Genomic DNA, 17,377 nt, shown 5'->3' with positions numbered 1-17,377 from the left:
AAAAAATGTGCTGAAAAACTCGGCTTATACTCGAGTATATACGGTATATATATTTGGCGGGAATTTGCATATCTTCTTCCGATTGCTTTTTTAAAAGATTTTTTTTAGAAAAAGCAAGCAGTCTAGATGCGGTTCTTTCAAGAAAAAGGGGCTTTTTTTCCCCAAAAGAACCTGTAAACCTCAATTTTTGAGGAAGAAGGCTCTTTCGAAAAAAGGTTTTTTTTCTGAAAGAACAGCATCTAGACTGCTTGCTTTTTCAGGAAAAAAAACCCCTCTTTCGAAAAAGTGATCGGAAGAAGATATGCAAATTCCTGCTGAATTTGCATATCTTTTTTTTGAAAGTAAAACGTAGTCTAGATGTACCCTTAGTGTGGATAAGTGCAAACTGGCTGATGTACTTCTTGGGTAAGATTGAGTTCAGTTTGGGGGAAAATACAGAGAGACTGAATATATGCTCTTATTTGCCTTGTGATGCTCAAGTTTAAAATCTAGGAGTCCTGTTGGATCAAGGGCTGCTCTTGTGTCCAAAAAGTAGCTGAATTAGGTGCATATCTTATCACCATTATTGGTGCTCCTTATTTCCATATTGAGCTATCACCATGTGCATTTCATGAGACAGTTTGGGAGCCAATTTTAAACTTGCTACTTGCCTTAGCAGTGTTTCATGCATGAAGCATATTATGCTTGTGCTTGAAAGATTGTGCTAGGTTACCAGAGTCTTGGTTTTGATTTACTGAAAATAAAAAAGACTTTATAATTATGTTCTGAATTTCTTCTTGTGATATTGAGGCAAACAATGTCACAAACCGACAGTAGAGCAGTCTCATTGAAAGACCCTGGACATTAGCTTCCCACTCATTCTAGTTTAACACAGAAAGCCATTATTTCAGCAATGTGATTTTGTTTAGGAGTGAGTTGGAGATCTTTTAAATTGTAACTGCTAATGTGATGATAGGTGCACAACGATAGTCTTTAATGTACCATGCAGTTACTTAAGTATTCTTTAGTTCTGACGTTCTCAAACTAGACACACTGTGGAATGTGTTTTTGGGGTGGGAGGGAGGAGGTGGAGAAGGCAGAAGCCTCTCTGCCTTTAGAGATGGGCAGCTGGAGAGTTTTAGCTGCTGGTTGTGTGCTCAACTCTGAAGGCAGCATCAACGCCAGCAACAATGGAGAAATAAGTGTGCCATGGCCTGGTATTGCCACCCATACTTCGCTGCTGCTGCTGAAAGTGGCATTGCCTTCAGAGCTGGATACCCAGCTATCAACCGCTGTTCTCTTCTCTGTCATCAGAACTTGGTGACTATATGAACTTGCGTGGCTGAGGAGTGGGCATAGACTATTACAGATGAAAAGAAGGGATGTATGCTCAAATAAGTTAGAGAGCCACTGTCCTTGCTAGTGAACAGTGACTGCTAGAGTGTGCTTTGGTAGAACAACCCTCCAGAGCAGTCCCTTGATGCAGATAGTTAATGTTGTTCTTGTTATACAGGCTGAACTGTATTTAATGATACCCAAATTAAGCCCACTTGAAATCAAACTGAAACCATTATGATTTATCTGAAACACTCTGAATAGTATAGATAAAGCAGTAACAAAGATTACAGGAATGGACTAGTTGTCAGGTATCCCTGATTTCTGTTATGGACACCATGGTTTTGGCTCGGTCTCTGCAAGGTTTTTGTCAACTTATTTTTAGTATGCTTTCTAATGCTTATAGTATTGTGTTCTAAAATAGTTCTACAATGCTCTGAAATGTGTTAAAGATTTTAAGTCTTGTGTTCTTCTGAGGTGCACATTTTGAAAGTAACTTGGTTTTGGACTTGTAAGAGGAAAATGCAAAGTGAAAATGGCACCAAGAGGAAAGCATAAAGTTGTATTTTACTTTTCTGCAAGGAGTACTGTGTCTACCATGCAAATTAAGAACTATTGACCTTGAAAACATACAGAACTAGATTTTGCCTAGTGATAGTCAGAAACTTCAAGTTGAGAGGTCAACTTGGACACTACACCTGCTATGGCATTTTACAGTAGAAAGAGCCTCCTATCGATCACTTTTTTGCATCTGGATGCTCCCCATGACAGCATGCAAAGACTAGAGCCAGGAAAGTTTCAAGGCAGGATACAAGTCTCATGTAGTTCAGCTTGTTATAATGCTTTTATGTTTTCATAAAATAAGGTTGATAACACCCTTGGAACCAGAAGCTTCTTAATCCCCATAGTCTTGAATATGATAATTTTAAAACTTCATAAATGTAAATGTCTAGTAGGCTGCAATAGCAGACACTTTAAAACAAAGCTTAGTTTATAGAACATCTTTAATGGAATTGTGCTATAACTATTTAATCACGGGCTTGTGACCTGGCTGTTGGAGGAGGCCAACCCTTGGTCCCTCCACTCTCTTTCTGCTCCCCTCTCCCCCCACTCCTCAGGGCCCCCAAGCACTGCCAGTGCAGACCCTAGTTCCAGCACTGTCCAGCTAGGGGGCAAAGCCAGAGTGCCTCCAGTCTCGATGCTCTGGGAAGTAGGGCTGCAGCACTCCTAATTCCCCTGCACCAGGCCCAGACTGGTAGGCAGAGCTCTACAGCACTCCCAGACTCAAAGCACTGGGGGCGTGACTGCAGTACTTTGTCTGAGGGACTGGGTGGCATTGTCTGAGTGCCAAGCAGGCAGCACAGCCATAACACCAACCACCCCTGAATCCTTGCGGGAGGCCTGAATCAGGGCGGAGTGATGAGAACTGGAGGAGGGGACCTGGCCTGGGGGTAAAGCATAGGTGCAGCCATGCTAGTTTGTTTGGAGAGGCACAGCCTACGTACAATAACTACCACCCACGCAGCTAAGTAGGGTTACAACAAAAATGGTTTCAACAAAAATACTAGACACACTTGACATTACATCATGATCTACATTATATCTTATTTAGAAAATACCGGACATTTATATTTTCTCAATTTGTTTCCCGAACAAAAAGCTCAAATACTGGACTGTCTGGTTCAAAACCAGACACCTGGTAACCCTACAGCTAAGGGGTTTATCATCAATAGTTAAATGTCTATATATGAATATGTTGTCATGTCTTGGATTGTTGAAAAACCGCAGAACTACAGAATAAGGGCCTTTTGCATTACTCTTTAGATTTGTGGAGTGAATTAAGAACATTCTTGCTCCTCTCTTTCACTAAAAACTTCACTCATATTGTTCCTCATAGATCTCACAACACCTTTGTGGATATTCATACTACAGGGATACCAATGTATTTGACTCTTAATATTACATAGTCCATTAGAACTGCTTCTGTGTATGCTCTAGCAACACACATTCAAATATTTAAGTAATAGGGTTGCCAGGTGTCTGGTATTCACCCGGACAGTCTGGTATTTGCAGGCTCCATCTGGTAAAGAAAAACAGGAAATACCGGACATATGAAATGTCTGATATTTCCTGTTTCCAACAGACAGAAGTCCGGTGGGGACAATTTTCCTCTGCCACATCTGGCGGGGGTGAGAAGCGCAGCAGAGGCATAGCGAAGGTGGGGGCAAGAAGGGGCACTTGCTGGGTGCCACGCTAGGGGGGGCGCCGGGATGGAGTGGGAGTGGAGCGCACGCTGCTCTGGCCCATGTGACCAGCAGAGACCCGGGAGCTGGCCACGTGATGCCTCCCTCAACACCAGCCATTGCCCTCATGTGGCTCTTGCCCCGCAAAAGTGCGGCTCATGAAGCTGCTCCTGTGCTGCCCCCTCCAAAATGGCCCCCGCTCCCTGCTGGCCCCCCCCCCCCGGCCCTCCGCTTCCCTGTGGTTACTGGGTTGGAGCTGGGAGCTACAAGGTTTTAAAAATGGTGCCCAATATGGTGGCTGTCTTAAAGGGGCAGCCTCCTTTTTGAAAAAAAATTTTTTTTTGTTTTGTTTTTGCTCCACAATTCTGTTCTGAGGGGCTTTTTTTCCCCTTGACAACTTTGGTCTCCTCCTTTATTTTTCCTTGATAGAATTTTTTCCCAGTGTTTTTTTTTGGGGGGGTGGGTTGGTATTTTTCGTTAAACCATCTGGTAACCCTATTAAGTAATTTTTAAGAAAAAAAATTAGGTCACTAAAGATCAAGCAGTTTGTTGGCATGTTGTTTTCATTAAATGAACCTCCACATTTAAAAGCATGGAAACGGCTATATAGGGACATAAGAATGTTTGCATGGCTAGCATAAGATTTCTTATCTAGTATATAAAACCATGTGTTTTATTACAGTGCAACACTCTTAACTAACTCATGGAATTTTGGGTTTTTAAATGGCTTTCGTTCTTTTAGTTTTCTCTGAAAGGATACTGTTACACAGGAAATAGCTAAAATTTGTCAGTTGCCAGTGTTTTGGTGAAGATCTCGAAACTGCTGTTTCTGTTAGAAGTGTAACATGAGTTTGTGATAAAACTATGAATATGGATTTGTATATCAAGCTGAATATAGCATTAGTAGGTACAGATATAATTTTTCTTAAGAAAAGTTTATATTTTGAAATTTATAAAAAATAGTATTTTGTGTGAGTTATGATTGTGGAGATATATACATTTCATAATATTTGACAGGAATGGAATGTCTGTTATATGGGCAAAAAGTCTGAGGGATAGCTGTGTTAGTTTGTAACTTGAAAAACAATGAGCAGTCCCGTGGCACCTTTAGAGACTAACACATTTATTAGGTCATGAGCTTTTGTGGGTAAAACCCACTTCATCAGATGAGTTGGAGTGGAAATTACAGAATCCATGGTGTATGTGTGTGAGTGTGTTTGTTTATATATATATTATTTATATTTAAAAAAAAATAACAGCAAAAGAAATTACATGCCAAGTCCCAAGTCAAAAGTTAATTGTGTTTTCAAACTTTGTAATGTTTGATTTGATTTAAAGGACATAAATATTAAACTTTGAGATTACAACTTCAGATTTTTTTTTCTCACAAAGTACTTAGATTTCAAAAAACATTCTAGTTCTTGGTGAGTCAACTTAAAACTGCAGAAATAATGAAAGTTATTTTGCAGTTATAATACTGATGGAGAGTGAAGTCTTTGAAATGGAACCAAAATTACATCCCTTATATGAAGAGGCTGCTGTGTTTCCATAGTAAACTAAATTAGAACCCTAGTACAATAATTGCAAAAATTATTGAACTGGGCCTTTATTGCTTAAAATAAAGGAAAGTGTTAGCTTTCATCTACAGAAAGACTTTTATTATTTCTAAATTTCCCAGTAAAAGAGAGATTTATATTTTGAGATGCTTAATCTTCCTTCTGCTGAAGGCAATGGCAAAAATAAACAAACCAAGTGAACCAGACTCGGTTGTTGAAATAAATAGAGCAGGGTTGCCTCCAAGTTACCTACCATGAAAATCAAGAACTCTGGTTTTGTTACAATGTATTTTCAATCCTAAGTAGCATGCAAGTCTGTAAATGCATCAAGAGAGTTGGTTTGAAGGTGGAGTAGTAATCAATCCACTTCTGAGTTAGGGTGAGACCAAGTTAGATAAAACTCAGTTTCCAATCTCTGTAACTTTTCAAATTCTCCTTTTTAAAAGAAGAGATCTGACAGCTTTCAAGCTGAACAAATTTTGTATCAAAGATACAGGAGTGCAAAAAACAGGTGGTATTATGGAAGCTAATTGTAACCTTAAATTCAGACAGTAAATAGATTAAGTTGATGCATGAGTGGGACTTGGTGAGACTGCTGTATCTTCAATTTTGACCTTCTAGTTGTTCTCTACTTTTACTAGCCAACCCTTTGATCAAGTACCTATATTATGGTGGTTTAAATCAGTGGCCCGCTTTAAGAAAAGTAATGGACCGCTCCAGTTTGTTTATCTGAAGTCTCTGTAGCCAGGGAGCCTTATGGTTCCCATTGACTCAGGTTCGCCATTTCCAGCCTAGGGGAGCCACAGTTTAAATGCTCTTTTAAATACATGATGATCTATTCAACGGGAAGAGCTCTGATTCTAGGTTTTAGCAATTCAGAGTGCATTGAACCATACAGAGTATATAAAATTTGAAACCGTCAGGGATGAGGACCTAGCAAAGAGTTTGCTAGATCTGTTGCAGTATAATGAGGAAAACTGTCTTTTAAAAATTTGCATTGTGAGTTTAATATTATTTCAGTGATGTATTAAAGGTTTTAATTTAGAAGTAGACTATTAAAATTTTATTGGGATTTGAGCCATTTGGTTTGTTCCTATATCTCCTTGAGAGACTCTGGCAGACATCTTGTGTTTGTATGCATATGTTTTCAAGAGACGTACTTTAGATTGACAGCTTTTCCTTATAAAAATGTTCAGTTTTTTAGTTTTGATTGTGACAGTGGTTAAAGATGGTCTAATTCCTTTTGATCTTCCTTAATTAATTAATTACAGCAGAAAGAAGTTAGTGTTTTCAGTGTCTTGCTCTAAGAAGACAAAAATCAATATAATGTGCTTGCATTTATCAGTTTAAAGAATATAAATGAGAGCTATAAAATATTCCTTATTTTTGTTTTGTGTACAGAAAAGATGAAAAGGAGTATGCACTGAAGCAAATTGAAGGTACAGGGATATCGATGTCGGCCTGTAGAGAGATTGCAGTAAGTGGATATAAAAATAATCTTATATTTTGTTATGCAGTAGATAATGTATGTCTTGCTTTTTGAGCAACACAACCACATGCTAAACTTAAGAATGTAAATTTGAAGGTTTATTCCCGTATTTGCTTTCACTAAAATGTCAGATTTGTAGAAAGAATATAGCATAAAATAAACTCTAGTTGCCACTATAAAAAGGCCACTAATGTGCTCTATGTCAGGATAATGGTAACTTACTCTTGTTTTGATATCTGAAAATGTGCTATAGTCTTGTCATACTCTGTGGTCTCCTATGTACAGAAAGTTGTCTTATAACTACTTTTCCATTTTGTTTTAATACTTACAATGAAAGAAAACATCTGTTGCAGATCTCTAATAATAAGAGCATAATACAACAATTACATAATTTTGAACACAAATTTTGCCCTTGGATATATCTGTGCAACTCCTAGTGATGTCAGTAGGATTCCTATTAAAACTAGGAATTACATATCTGAAGGCAGAATTTGGCCATTAGGTGTTTTTTAAGCTGAAAATTACTATGCATTTAGGGTTAAAATATTTAAGGTAATGAAATTGGTATGCAATGCCTAACGCATCATTGTAAAAGAGGTGAACTTGCTTGATCTAATATCTTTGAATGCTGACTGGGTTGTCATGTGCTTACAAATATATGATTTATGCCTCTAGCTTTTTGTACTCTAGTATCCTCACACAAAAATAAACTGTTCAAATGTACAGTATAATGTGATAATAGAAACTCACGGTCAGGAATTGAAGAGGCCACTGACTTATTCATAATATGTATGGTAATTTTGTATACTCTGAGGAGGTTTAACAGCTAAAATAGTGCCTGTCGCTATTAAATTAAGGTATCCACTGTGGAGATTATAGGTAGTTGCTGTACTATCCAATTACAATTAAAAGTACCTACCTTATGACTATGCTGCTGGAATTTCTGCCTTTGAGGGAATAACAGCTGTTTTCTGATATGAGAGAGAGAGAGAGAGACAGTCTTCTGACAGCAGTGAGCCTTTTTTCATCTCAGCATTTCTACTACATTAGTTTTAAACTCTATTAATATTTCTCTGTTTAATGTGGTCTCTATGCTGACATGGAGATATGTCAGCATCATAGTCTTGTTTTTTCTTTTTTTGAACTGTGCTAGCTTGGTTCATGACCTTAAGACAACCTAGAAAAAGGACATAACCATTACAGACACCTTTTCATTCTGTAGTAAATACAGTTGTGGCTTTTGTTTTATTTTAGATGATTCACTGGATGACTTATTCATCTCCAGTACGTTTTCTCATAAATTCTTTAGTAAAACTGTGGCTAAGATGGCATGGCATACTGTTGCTGGACTCTGTAAAAACTGAGGTTGGAAAACACTGAGAAACCTTAGGGAAGATGATGGCTAAGGTAGCTGAAACAGAAAAACTTACTCTCCCTTACTCTTCCCAAGATCTTTCCGAAGAGATACAGCTAATTTAGATCCCATCGTTGTGTAAGCATAGTTGGAATATTTTTTTAAATATGCATTGCTTTTGTACATACCAATATTTAATTTCATCTGTCAGTTTGTCACCCAGTTATCCAGTTTTGTCAGATCCCTTTTGTAAGTCTTCACAGTCAACTTTGAACTTAACAGTAATTTTGAATAGTCAGCAAACTTTGCCACCTCTCTGCTCACTCATTTTTCAGGTCATTAATGAATATGTTGAATAGCTCAAGTTCCTCTAGAGATCCTTGGGAGGTGCCTTTGTTTACCTCTCTTTAGTGTAAATATTGATAATTTATTCCTACCCTTCATTTCTTGTTTTTTTTAAACCAATTACTTATCTCAATAGATCTTCCCCTCTTATCCTATGACTCCTTACTTTGCTTAAGGGACCTTGTCAAAGGCTTTAAGAAAGTCCAAGTACATTATACAGGCAGTCCCCGGGTTACGTACAAGATAGGGACTGTAGGTTTGTTCTTAAGTTGAATCTGTATGTAAGTCGGAACTGGCGTCCAGATTCAGCCGCTGCTGAAACTGACCGCCAGTTCTGACTTACATACAGAATCAACTTAAGAACCCCAAGCGTCCCCAAGTCAGCTGCTGCTGAAACTGATCAGCAGCTGATTCCAGGAAGCCTGGGGCAGAGCAACTCCGCCTCAGGCTTCCTGTAGTCAGCGCTGGTCAGTTTCAGCAGAAGCTGACTTGGGGACGCCTGGGGCAGAGCAGCTGGGGTGCTGCTGGGTTGCTCCAGTAGCGCCACTCCTCGGCACTACTGGAGCAACCCAGCAGCACCCCATCTGCTCTGCCCCAGGTGTCCTGATTCAGCTGCTGCTGAAACTGACCAGCAGCAGCTGAATCAGGACCAGAGCAGCTGGGGTGCTGCTGGGTTGCACCAGTAGCGCCCAGAGCGGCGCTGCGGGACCAACCGGCAGCACCCCAGCTGCTCTGCCACAGGCGTCCGGAGAAAAGCCTAGTCTGCTGGGGGGGGGGGGGGGGCGTACTATCTGCGCCCCCCCCCCCACACCAGCAGACCAGGAAGACTCGGCGGCGGACCGAGATGCACCGCGGTCCCGCCGCCTGGGTCCTCCGCGGCTTTGCTCCCCGTCTCCCTGGTCTGCTGGAGACCAGCAGACCAGGGAGACGGGGAGCGCCTCTGAGGACGCCGGCAGCGGAGCAGCCCAGGCGTGCCTGGGGTGCCCCGCTGCCCGAGCCCCCCCCCGCGGCTTTGCAAAGCGCGGGGAAGCCGGCGCCAGGGCAGTCCAGGCGCGCCTGGGGTGCCTCGCTGCCCGAGCCCCCCTCCCCCCCCCCCGCGGCTTTGCAAAGCGCGGGGAAGCCGGCAGCGGGGCAGTCCAGGCGCGCCTGGGGTGCCTCGCTGCCCGAGCCCCCTCCCCCCCCGCGGCTTTGCAAAGTGCGGGGAAACCGGTGGCGGGGCAGTCCAGGCGCGCCTGGGGTGCCTCGCTGCCCGAGCCCCCCCGCGGCTTTGCAAAGCCACGGGGGGGGGGCTCGGGCAGCGAGGCACCCAAGGCGCGCCTGGACTGCCCCGCCGCCGGCTTCCCCGCGCTTTGCAAATCCGCGCGGGGGGGGGGGGGGCTCGGGCAGCGGGGCTGCCCCGCTGCCCGAGCCCCTCCGCGGCTTTGCTCTGCATCTTCCTGGTCTGCAGACCAGGGAGACGCAGAGCAAAGCCCCAGAGTACACGGGCGGCAGGACAGCGAGGTCCCGCAGTCCGTGTACTCTGGGGCAGCCCCGTTCGTAACTGCGGATCCGACATAAGTCGGATCCGCGTAAGTCGGGGACTGCCTGTATCTACTAAGTCACCCTTGTGCACATGCTTGTTGACTCCCTCAATTCTAATAGACTTCTGAGGAGTGATATTCCTTTACAAAAAGCCATGTTCAACTCTTCTCCAACATATTATGTCCATTTATGTGTCTCATAATTTTGTTCTTTACCATAGTTTAAACCAATTTGCCTGGTACTGAAGTTAAGATTACTGGCCTGTAATTGTCAGGGTCGCTCCTGGGACATTTTTGAAAATCAGCATTATATTAGCTGTCTGCCAGACATTTGGAATAGAAGCTGATTTAAACACTATCTTCTGCACTTTCCTTCAAAACTCTTAGGTGAATACCATCAGATTCTGGTGATTTATTACTGTTTGATTTATCAATTTGTTTCCAAATCTCCTCTGTTTCCGTATTCTGGGATAGTTCCTTCAATTGTCACCTAAAAAGAATGATAGGTCAGAAATAAAGTGATCACACTGTGAAAAGTATTCATGCACAGGTAAATTACACAGAGCCAAAGAAGAGCTCTGTGTAACCTTGAAAGAAGGTTTTCACCAACAGCAGTTGGTTCAGTAAAAGATATTACTTCTCTTACCTTTTCAGTCTGATATCCTGGGGCCAACTTGGCTACAATAAAACTGCATATTTAGACTTAGTGTTTTGTATGAACCCTACTTGTGCTACTTGTCAGTCATGGGTGGTGGGTGAACTCCTGCTTTAGGGAGGCTAGCCTGCCAGCCCCATCCCTTCCACCCAAGGTCCTCCCCCTGTGTACTGGAGCCTTGAATTCCCCTCCCTCCCCCCCCCCCACAAAAGGCAGGGGTGCTAACCCATTATAGGCAAAGAGCCAAAATAGTTGTGGCTATAGCGCAAAGAGCTGGGGGGGAGCCCCAGCCATGTTTGGTTGAGCCAAAATAAAAAAAAAAGACACTGTCCCTTTAGAAAAACCTCAGGTTGGCTTTTTGGCCACATCAGGCTCCTATTGACTGGCACCATTTTGCTTCATCACACAGGAGGATGGCTCCCCAGCGAGCTCGGGGGACTGGAAGCCATTTCCAGAGCTTCAGGGGCTGCTTCACGAGCCACGGGGGATGCTTCGTGAGCCACACTTTAAGGGGGGGAAGAGCTGCATGTGGCTTGTGAGCTGCGAGTTGGCCACAGCTGCCCTAAGGCACCCCCCCCCCCCACTTCCAGAGGAGCTCTGGCCCTCTCACCGCAGCCACAGCAGGCTGAGCTGTCACCAGCCCCTCTGAACCCACAGTCTTCCCAGCACCAGACCTTGCTTCTGGTCCCACTGAGCACTGGGCTGGCCCTGGTGCCAGGCTGAGCCAGCAGCCTTTCCGAGCACCAGCTCCTCCTGCCCTGAAACCTCTCTTCCCTCCGCTGAACTGTCAGCCCCCTCTGCATGCAGCCAGGCTTCCTCAGTTAATTGGCTCCCCACGTTGTTCTTCACTCTTCCCCATCCCGAGGAGGAAGGATGCAGGGAGCAGCCGGGATCTTTAGGGGTGAGTGATGGAGCGAAGGAGGTGGTTGGGTTCTCCAGGAAGCAGGGGCCACTGCAGTCCCATTATCTGGCAACAGGTCAGCAGCAACATTTTCCTGACCTGTTATATCCTCCACCCATGCTTGTCAGTATTTGGTTGCTTGCTTTCATGTGTTCAATTTAAATAGGACTTATTTTACAGTTGATTGTTCCTCTGTACCTCCTATGTGTACTTTGCCAACTTATTTTCCATCTTTACTGGGCTACTGAGTTCCCCCTTCAGCAACTTAATCCCAAGGGATGTCTGTCTGAACCATGTATTGACCTTCCCCTGTCATCTTTCTTCCTGGCTTTAGTTTAAAATAGTCTTTACTGCCTTTTTCATTTTACATGTCAGCAATCTGGTCCCATTGTGGTTTAGATGGAGTTCTTCAGAGTTTGTTGTTCAGAATATTCTGGATGTGGAACAACCCTCTAGTTGTATACCAAAGATTTGATTAGAGTTTATTTTGAAGATAGCTGAAGTTCTGACATTTGGGAGATGAATAACAATTAAGTTTAAAAGTCAGCATTTTAAAGAGTGAAGCAGCAAGTTTGAATACAACTGAGATGGATAAAATAGAATTATTTCTCCATCTTCAGCCATTTCACTTAAAAGAACAAATATGACACATTTTGCAGTTCAGTACTTGTGCAACCACAAATTTGAATAGACTTGCATACTAGACACATAATAGACTGATGCATACTAAACATTTTTTTGAGCTGGTGATTATTACAACAGTTCTCTTTTTCTTATTCATCAAAATGGCATTTTGCTATCTTTAGGAATATTGGTAAGAAAATTCCTGACAATGATATTGCTAAAAATAAAATAGTGGTATGAATTTCTTCTGACTTCAGTCATGGAACAAATACAAGTTTTCCCACAGATTTCGAGGAAAAAATGCTCTTTCCTCCAGAACTGAGATGTGAGGATAACTACAGTATATTTTCAGACAACACAGCCTTGAAAAAATAATCTGCTCTTTTAGTTTCTTTCTACCCTAGATGTAGTGGTGAGATTTAGAAGCATCAGTCGGAAGATGATTTAAAGCTGTATTGTAAGCCTCCAGAGCAAAAGGGATTCAGCTGCCACAGGGAATAAGGGGCACTCCATTGGGTAAAAATATGGATTTTTTTTTGGTGTAGAAAGAACCGTGTCATAAACAGATGGGGTATTAAAAAAACTGCAATTTGGCAAAGTATTGATGTCCATAGGGGAGTACATAAGGGATTTGTACAATCATCATATATCAGTGTTTTGGAAGCAGAGGTCACCTTGCTGATGTCTCAAGAACTTTTTTGGGAGGGTTGTGGGTTTCATGATCAACTTTATCATTTTTTGCTTTATTTCTTCTCTTCCTCTACTTAGTCACTTTCCTAGAGTAACTGATGTGTTTTGCACTGAGAAACAAAAAACCCTTGTTTGTTTCTTTTCTCTGAAGCAGCATGACCACAGTGCATAGCTCTGTTCATTGAAAATAAGTACAGTAAATGGCTACAGACAGTGGGCATTGCAATGAAATTTGTGAGTATTTAACAAAATGAAAAATAAGTATTATGTAGTTTTATGAGTCTTTTGTTTACAGTGGGAGTCTCAAACTGTCATTCTGTTAGGAAGATTACATAGGGCTTGTAGCCTGTTCATTCTATTTATAGTTGATCTTACTTCACTGGGTTCCAATCTGATGGCTGCAGTTTTAAGTTCAACAGAGTTGTCTCTGTTAGGTATAGATCTAGAACTGGTAAGAAAACAAGAAATGGTAGGCAAACAATACATACAGTTAGTTACAAGAGTATCTACCTCTGCAGTTTTATTAGAATTGCCAATAAAATCATAAAAGTAGCAGCATGTATAATATAAAAAAATACATAATATGCTATCTGTAATTATAGACATACTTCCTCCTAGGCTGAGTTAGTCTGTTGGCCCTCTCAAAATCTGTTGACCCTAGCATGGATTGTCAATATGAGAGAGGTTCCTGGTGGAGTCTCCCAGAGTGAGCTCAGTTTTTCTGTTCTGGATACCCTCTTTTTATACTGTGATTCTGTCTACACCTGCATTCTCTGTGTGTCCATAGAAGTGTCCACCCTCCTTTCTCTTATTGCTCTATGTCCCCATGAAACTTAAGGGACCCCCATTTTTTATAGACTGGGTAAATTCTCTTTATTGTTACTGGCATTGACTCACAATCTGTGTCCTGTAATTAAGACAGTGTCTGAGACAGCTACACCTTTATGATATTTTATGATCTAATATTAATCTTCTTGGTAATTTTGTGCAATATTATCACTTAGCATTTCTTATCCCATAATCTTGGGGCCTCTGATTATTTTCTGGACACTTATATCATCATTTCTTATCTTCAAGGCTTAAAATAGCTAAGGTAAAGTCTAGCTATTTACAGGTAAAGTCTAGTTTAATTTACAGGTTCTTGCATTTCATCTTGTCTTACATCTAGAACATAGTTCCTTTAATTACTGCCTGTCATACTTTTGTAAGCCTACAAATTAACTCTAATATACATAAAATGAATACATGTAACATAATCATAACATTACAGAATACATGCATAATGAACTAAAATCATTGGCTAAAGGCTGGTCATTTCAAGTAGCCGGCCCATAAATGATTATTTTGAAACTACTTCTGCACCCCATAGCAAAAGAACTATGAACCAACAGGGTTGGATTAGTGGAAAAGCTATTTCAGAGAAAAGAAACAGAGATAAGTATTTCCTGTACCATTCTCTTTCAGTTGCTACCTCCAAAATAATTAGGTATAGGTTTCCTTCTTGGCTTGGAGAAAATGTATTCAATTTACTTATAGTTTAAATACTTATGCTGAGGAAATGGCCAGATTTCTCTCCTCATACACACATTCTGCCACTTATTTTAACCTTTTAATTTAGTGAAAGGAAGAATAAAGGCCATTGGTTTGAGGTTTTGGTGTCAGACCCAAACCCAGACTTTTTCCTCAGACCGAGAAACTTTCTGTGACTAATTCTCTCTCTCCATTGAAAATTATTGCAATGTTGTACTTGTTGAAAGGAATAGTAAGTTTGTGTTTTTATTGAGATGCATAGTTACAGTGCAGGTTTTGATGTATGCACTTATTTAATCTGGAAATCTGCATCTGAAGAGATTCAGTTTTGAACATCTGCATGAGCAGCAACATAAATACTAGTGCACACTTATTTTGATTTAAAATGGACTACTAAGATTCTTATTTATCAGTTTAACAGCTTACATAGGAATATTTTTATGGCCGCGGTTCTCAAAGTGGGGTTGCATTTCAGGTTGTTGTGGCAAAGTTAATTTTTTGTTGTAATTTTTGTTGGTGCTCGGTCATCAATGTCAACATTAGATATCTAGCAACACAAGATCTCTAGCAACACAAGTCGCTGTGGTTTGTTAAAACACAAAGATAAACACGTGAGTGAGCGGAGGAGCGCTGTGACCACATGTATTCATCCGCTCATGCATATTACCACTGTTGTCACCAACTTCTACCGCTGCATGAAGTAGTCCACCACTTGATTATTTTTGTGTTATTTTGGGAACGGTCGTGTTATTCAAAAAACGTTCCTTAAAAAAATAGTGCTATTGTGAAAACGTGTTAAGCGGACATGTGTTAAACAAGTAATTACTGTATATTTACCTTCTTGGTTGGGAGTGGCATGAAATTCTGAGAGAAATTCCAGTTATGTCTCTTCTGATCAGCAATTATTTTGTTTCCTTGCTTTGGGGTGTGGAAGCACCCTCATTACATACACCTGGATCCTGGAAATCATGGAGGTGGGCTGTGCCATCTAGTTATAGACCCTCCTCAGCCTCTCATTCAGTTTTTCAAGGCTCACTGAAATGAAAGTGTGGTATATAAGGAGATGCTTTTCTGCATCCCTAAACTAAATGAGGTTTGACACCCCATTCTGGACATGAAACAACTAAACACCTTTAGCCCAGAAGCTCATGTTAAGAACATAAGAACGGCCATACTGGGTCAGACCAAAGGTCCATCTAACTCATTATCCTGTCTGCCAACAGTGGCCAATACCAGATGCCCCAGAGGGAGGGATCGCAACAGGTAATCCTCACGTGATCCCACTCCTGTCACCCACCTCCAGAGAAACAGAGGCTAGGGACACCATTCCTACCCATCCTGGCTGGTAGCCATTGAAGGACCTAACCTCCACGAATCAATCTAGCTAGTTCTTTTCTGAGCCCTTTTAAAGTTCTAGCCTTTACCGCATCCTCTGGCAAGGAGTTCCACACATTGACTGTTGTGGCAGGATCAGGCCAGAGAGCTGCTGCAGAGAGGGGAAAAAGGCAACTCAGAAAGGGTAAAAACCTGTAATTAGAAGCAGAGGGCTGCAGGACAATTAGATGCAGCTGGGAGGGAGCTGGCTCAGGCAGATTGGGGTCAGCTGACTCCTCAGCTGGCTGGCTGAAGACCTTTAAAAGCCTCATCAGTTGGAAGCTGGCGGGGAGAGTGAGAGGATGGAAGGAAGTGAAGGAGAGACAGGGAGCAAAAGATTATAGAGAGCAATTCATGCCAGCACTAGAACAGAAACAGCCAGGGAGGGAGTCTGAGGAGGAGTGTCCGGGCTCCCTACCACAGAGACCTGCTGCAAACCTCAAACACTGGAGTTGGGAGCAAGAGGCTAGCCCCAGTGGTGGCCAGGGTAAGAGGGGCCCTTGCCACACTGTGTTCTGAGTGAAGAAAAACTTCTTTTGTTTGTTTTGGTGTCTCTGGCATCGATCATTTCAATCTTAGATCCACATGGCAGGTGTGCGTTTTATGACCTCTGAGATGTTTATTCATATAGTTCTTCACCCTGCCCAAGAAAGGAATCTGAAGTTTCATGGGGGCAGTGTCTTTTACCAGTAAAGGGTGTTACTAGTCAGTCTATTTACAGCACCAAGGATGTTCATTAAATGTTTAATAATAATGGCATCTTGCCTCATGAATCAGAGTTGAGGTGTTTCTAACATATTTACAATGGCTTATTTGAAGAAAATCCCATCAACAAGTGAGACCATTCAATGCATTCTGCAACTTTTTGTTTCCTTTTGCCTGAAAGTAAACAAAGTCAAACTGCCTCCATATTAAATGGATGAAGTTCATAGGAGCCGTTCTAGGCTTCACACTTCAATGGCTTATCTACTACAGGAAAGATTTTGAGCCATGCTATACCTTTTCAGCCATCTACAAGCTCACCAAAGGACATAATAAGAACTTGTCTCCGGCTCCTAGATCACATGATCTTCTGCATAACTCAGCTTGCCAGACTTCATTTTTCATTTCATAAAAAGGTAGGTGAAGTCTGTGTATTGGCCAAGCAAACATCACCTGGGCATGTTAGTACATTTTCCACCAGAAAGCCTGTCATTCAAAGGGCCTTTCCAACCATTTTTAACTTTAAAGTCAGCAAGGAAATGCCCTGGGCTCGTCTATTACCATTGAAGTTGTTAGTGATGGAGCCTCAGGTTAAGAGGGAAGCGCATTTAGACAAACTTCAAACAATAATGGAGTCTTCAGGAAACAAGATTTCATATACATGTTTTGGAGCTGATGGCTATTCATGTTGTGTTTGCAGCTTTCCTTCAGCTTTGAAAAGAACAGACCATTCAAATCATGATGGACAAACTCTTTAACTGTATTTTTATTTGAGGAGGAACAAGATCCACTCATCCAGCAGGTTGTATGTTGATGTAATTGTTGTCTATCACAAAATAACTCCATCTGTCAAGATTACAGAATGGGTTGGCAGATTACCTAAGCAGGCAGTTGTCAAGTGATCAGGAGTGGTCTACAAACAGCTACCTAATCCAGCACTTATTTCTCAAGTGGAACATCCAACCACAGACTTCTTTGCCCTCAGAGGAAGTGTCTGAATTTATGTTCCAAAGAGCATCAAAGTTGGGATCCGTATCCGATGCGTTACCTTTTTCATAGTCTCTAGGGCTGATGTAATCT

The 17,377-nt window shown here is 41.7% G+C and overlaps 1 protein-coding gene across 2 annotated transcripts in view; it reads left to right on the top strand.

The window, feature by feature from the left end:
• CDK19 (cyclin dependent kinase 19) overlaps positions 1-17,377 on the top strand; it is a 189,337-nt gene that overhangs the window by 39,853 nt on the left and 132,107 nt on the right. For both annotated transcript variants that reach the window (XM_075923110.1, XM_075923111.1), the window contains one exon: positions 6,515-6,590. In XM_075923110.1, coding sequence (XP_075779225.1) covers positions 6,515-6,590 — 76 coding nt within the window. The remainder of the gene's footprint in view (positions 1-6,514; positions 6,591-17,377) is intronic.

This window comes from Pelodiscus sinensis, chromosome 3, assembly GCF_049634645.1.
Source record: "Pelodiscus sinensis isolate JC-2024 chromosome 3, ASM4963464v1, whole genome shotgun sequence".
In the NCBI taxonomy this organism is placed as follows: domain Eukaryota; kingdom Metazoa; phylum Chordata; order Testudines; family Trionychidae; genus Pelodiscus; species Pelodiscus sinensis.
This window is presented reverse-complemented; position numbering and strand designations above follow the sequence as displayed.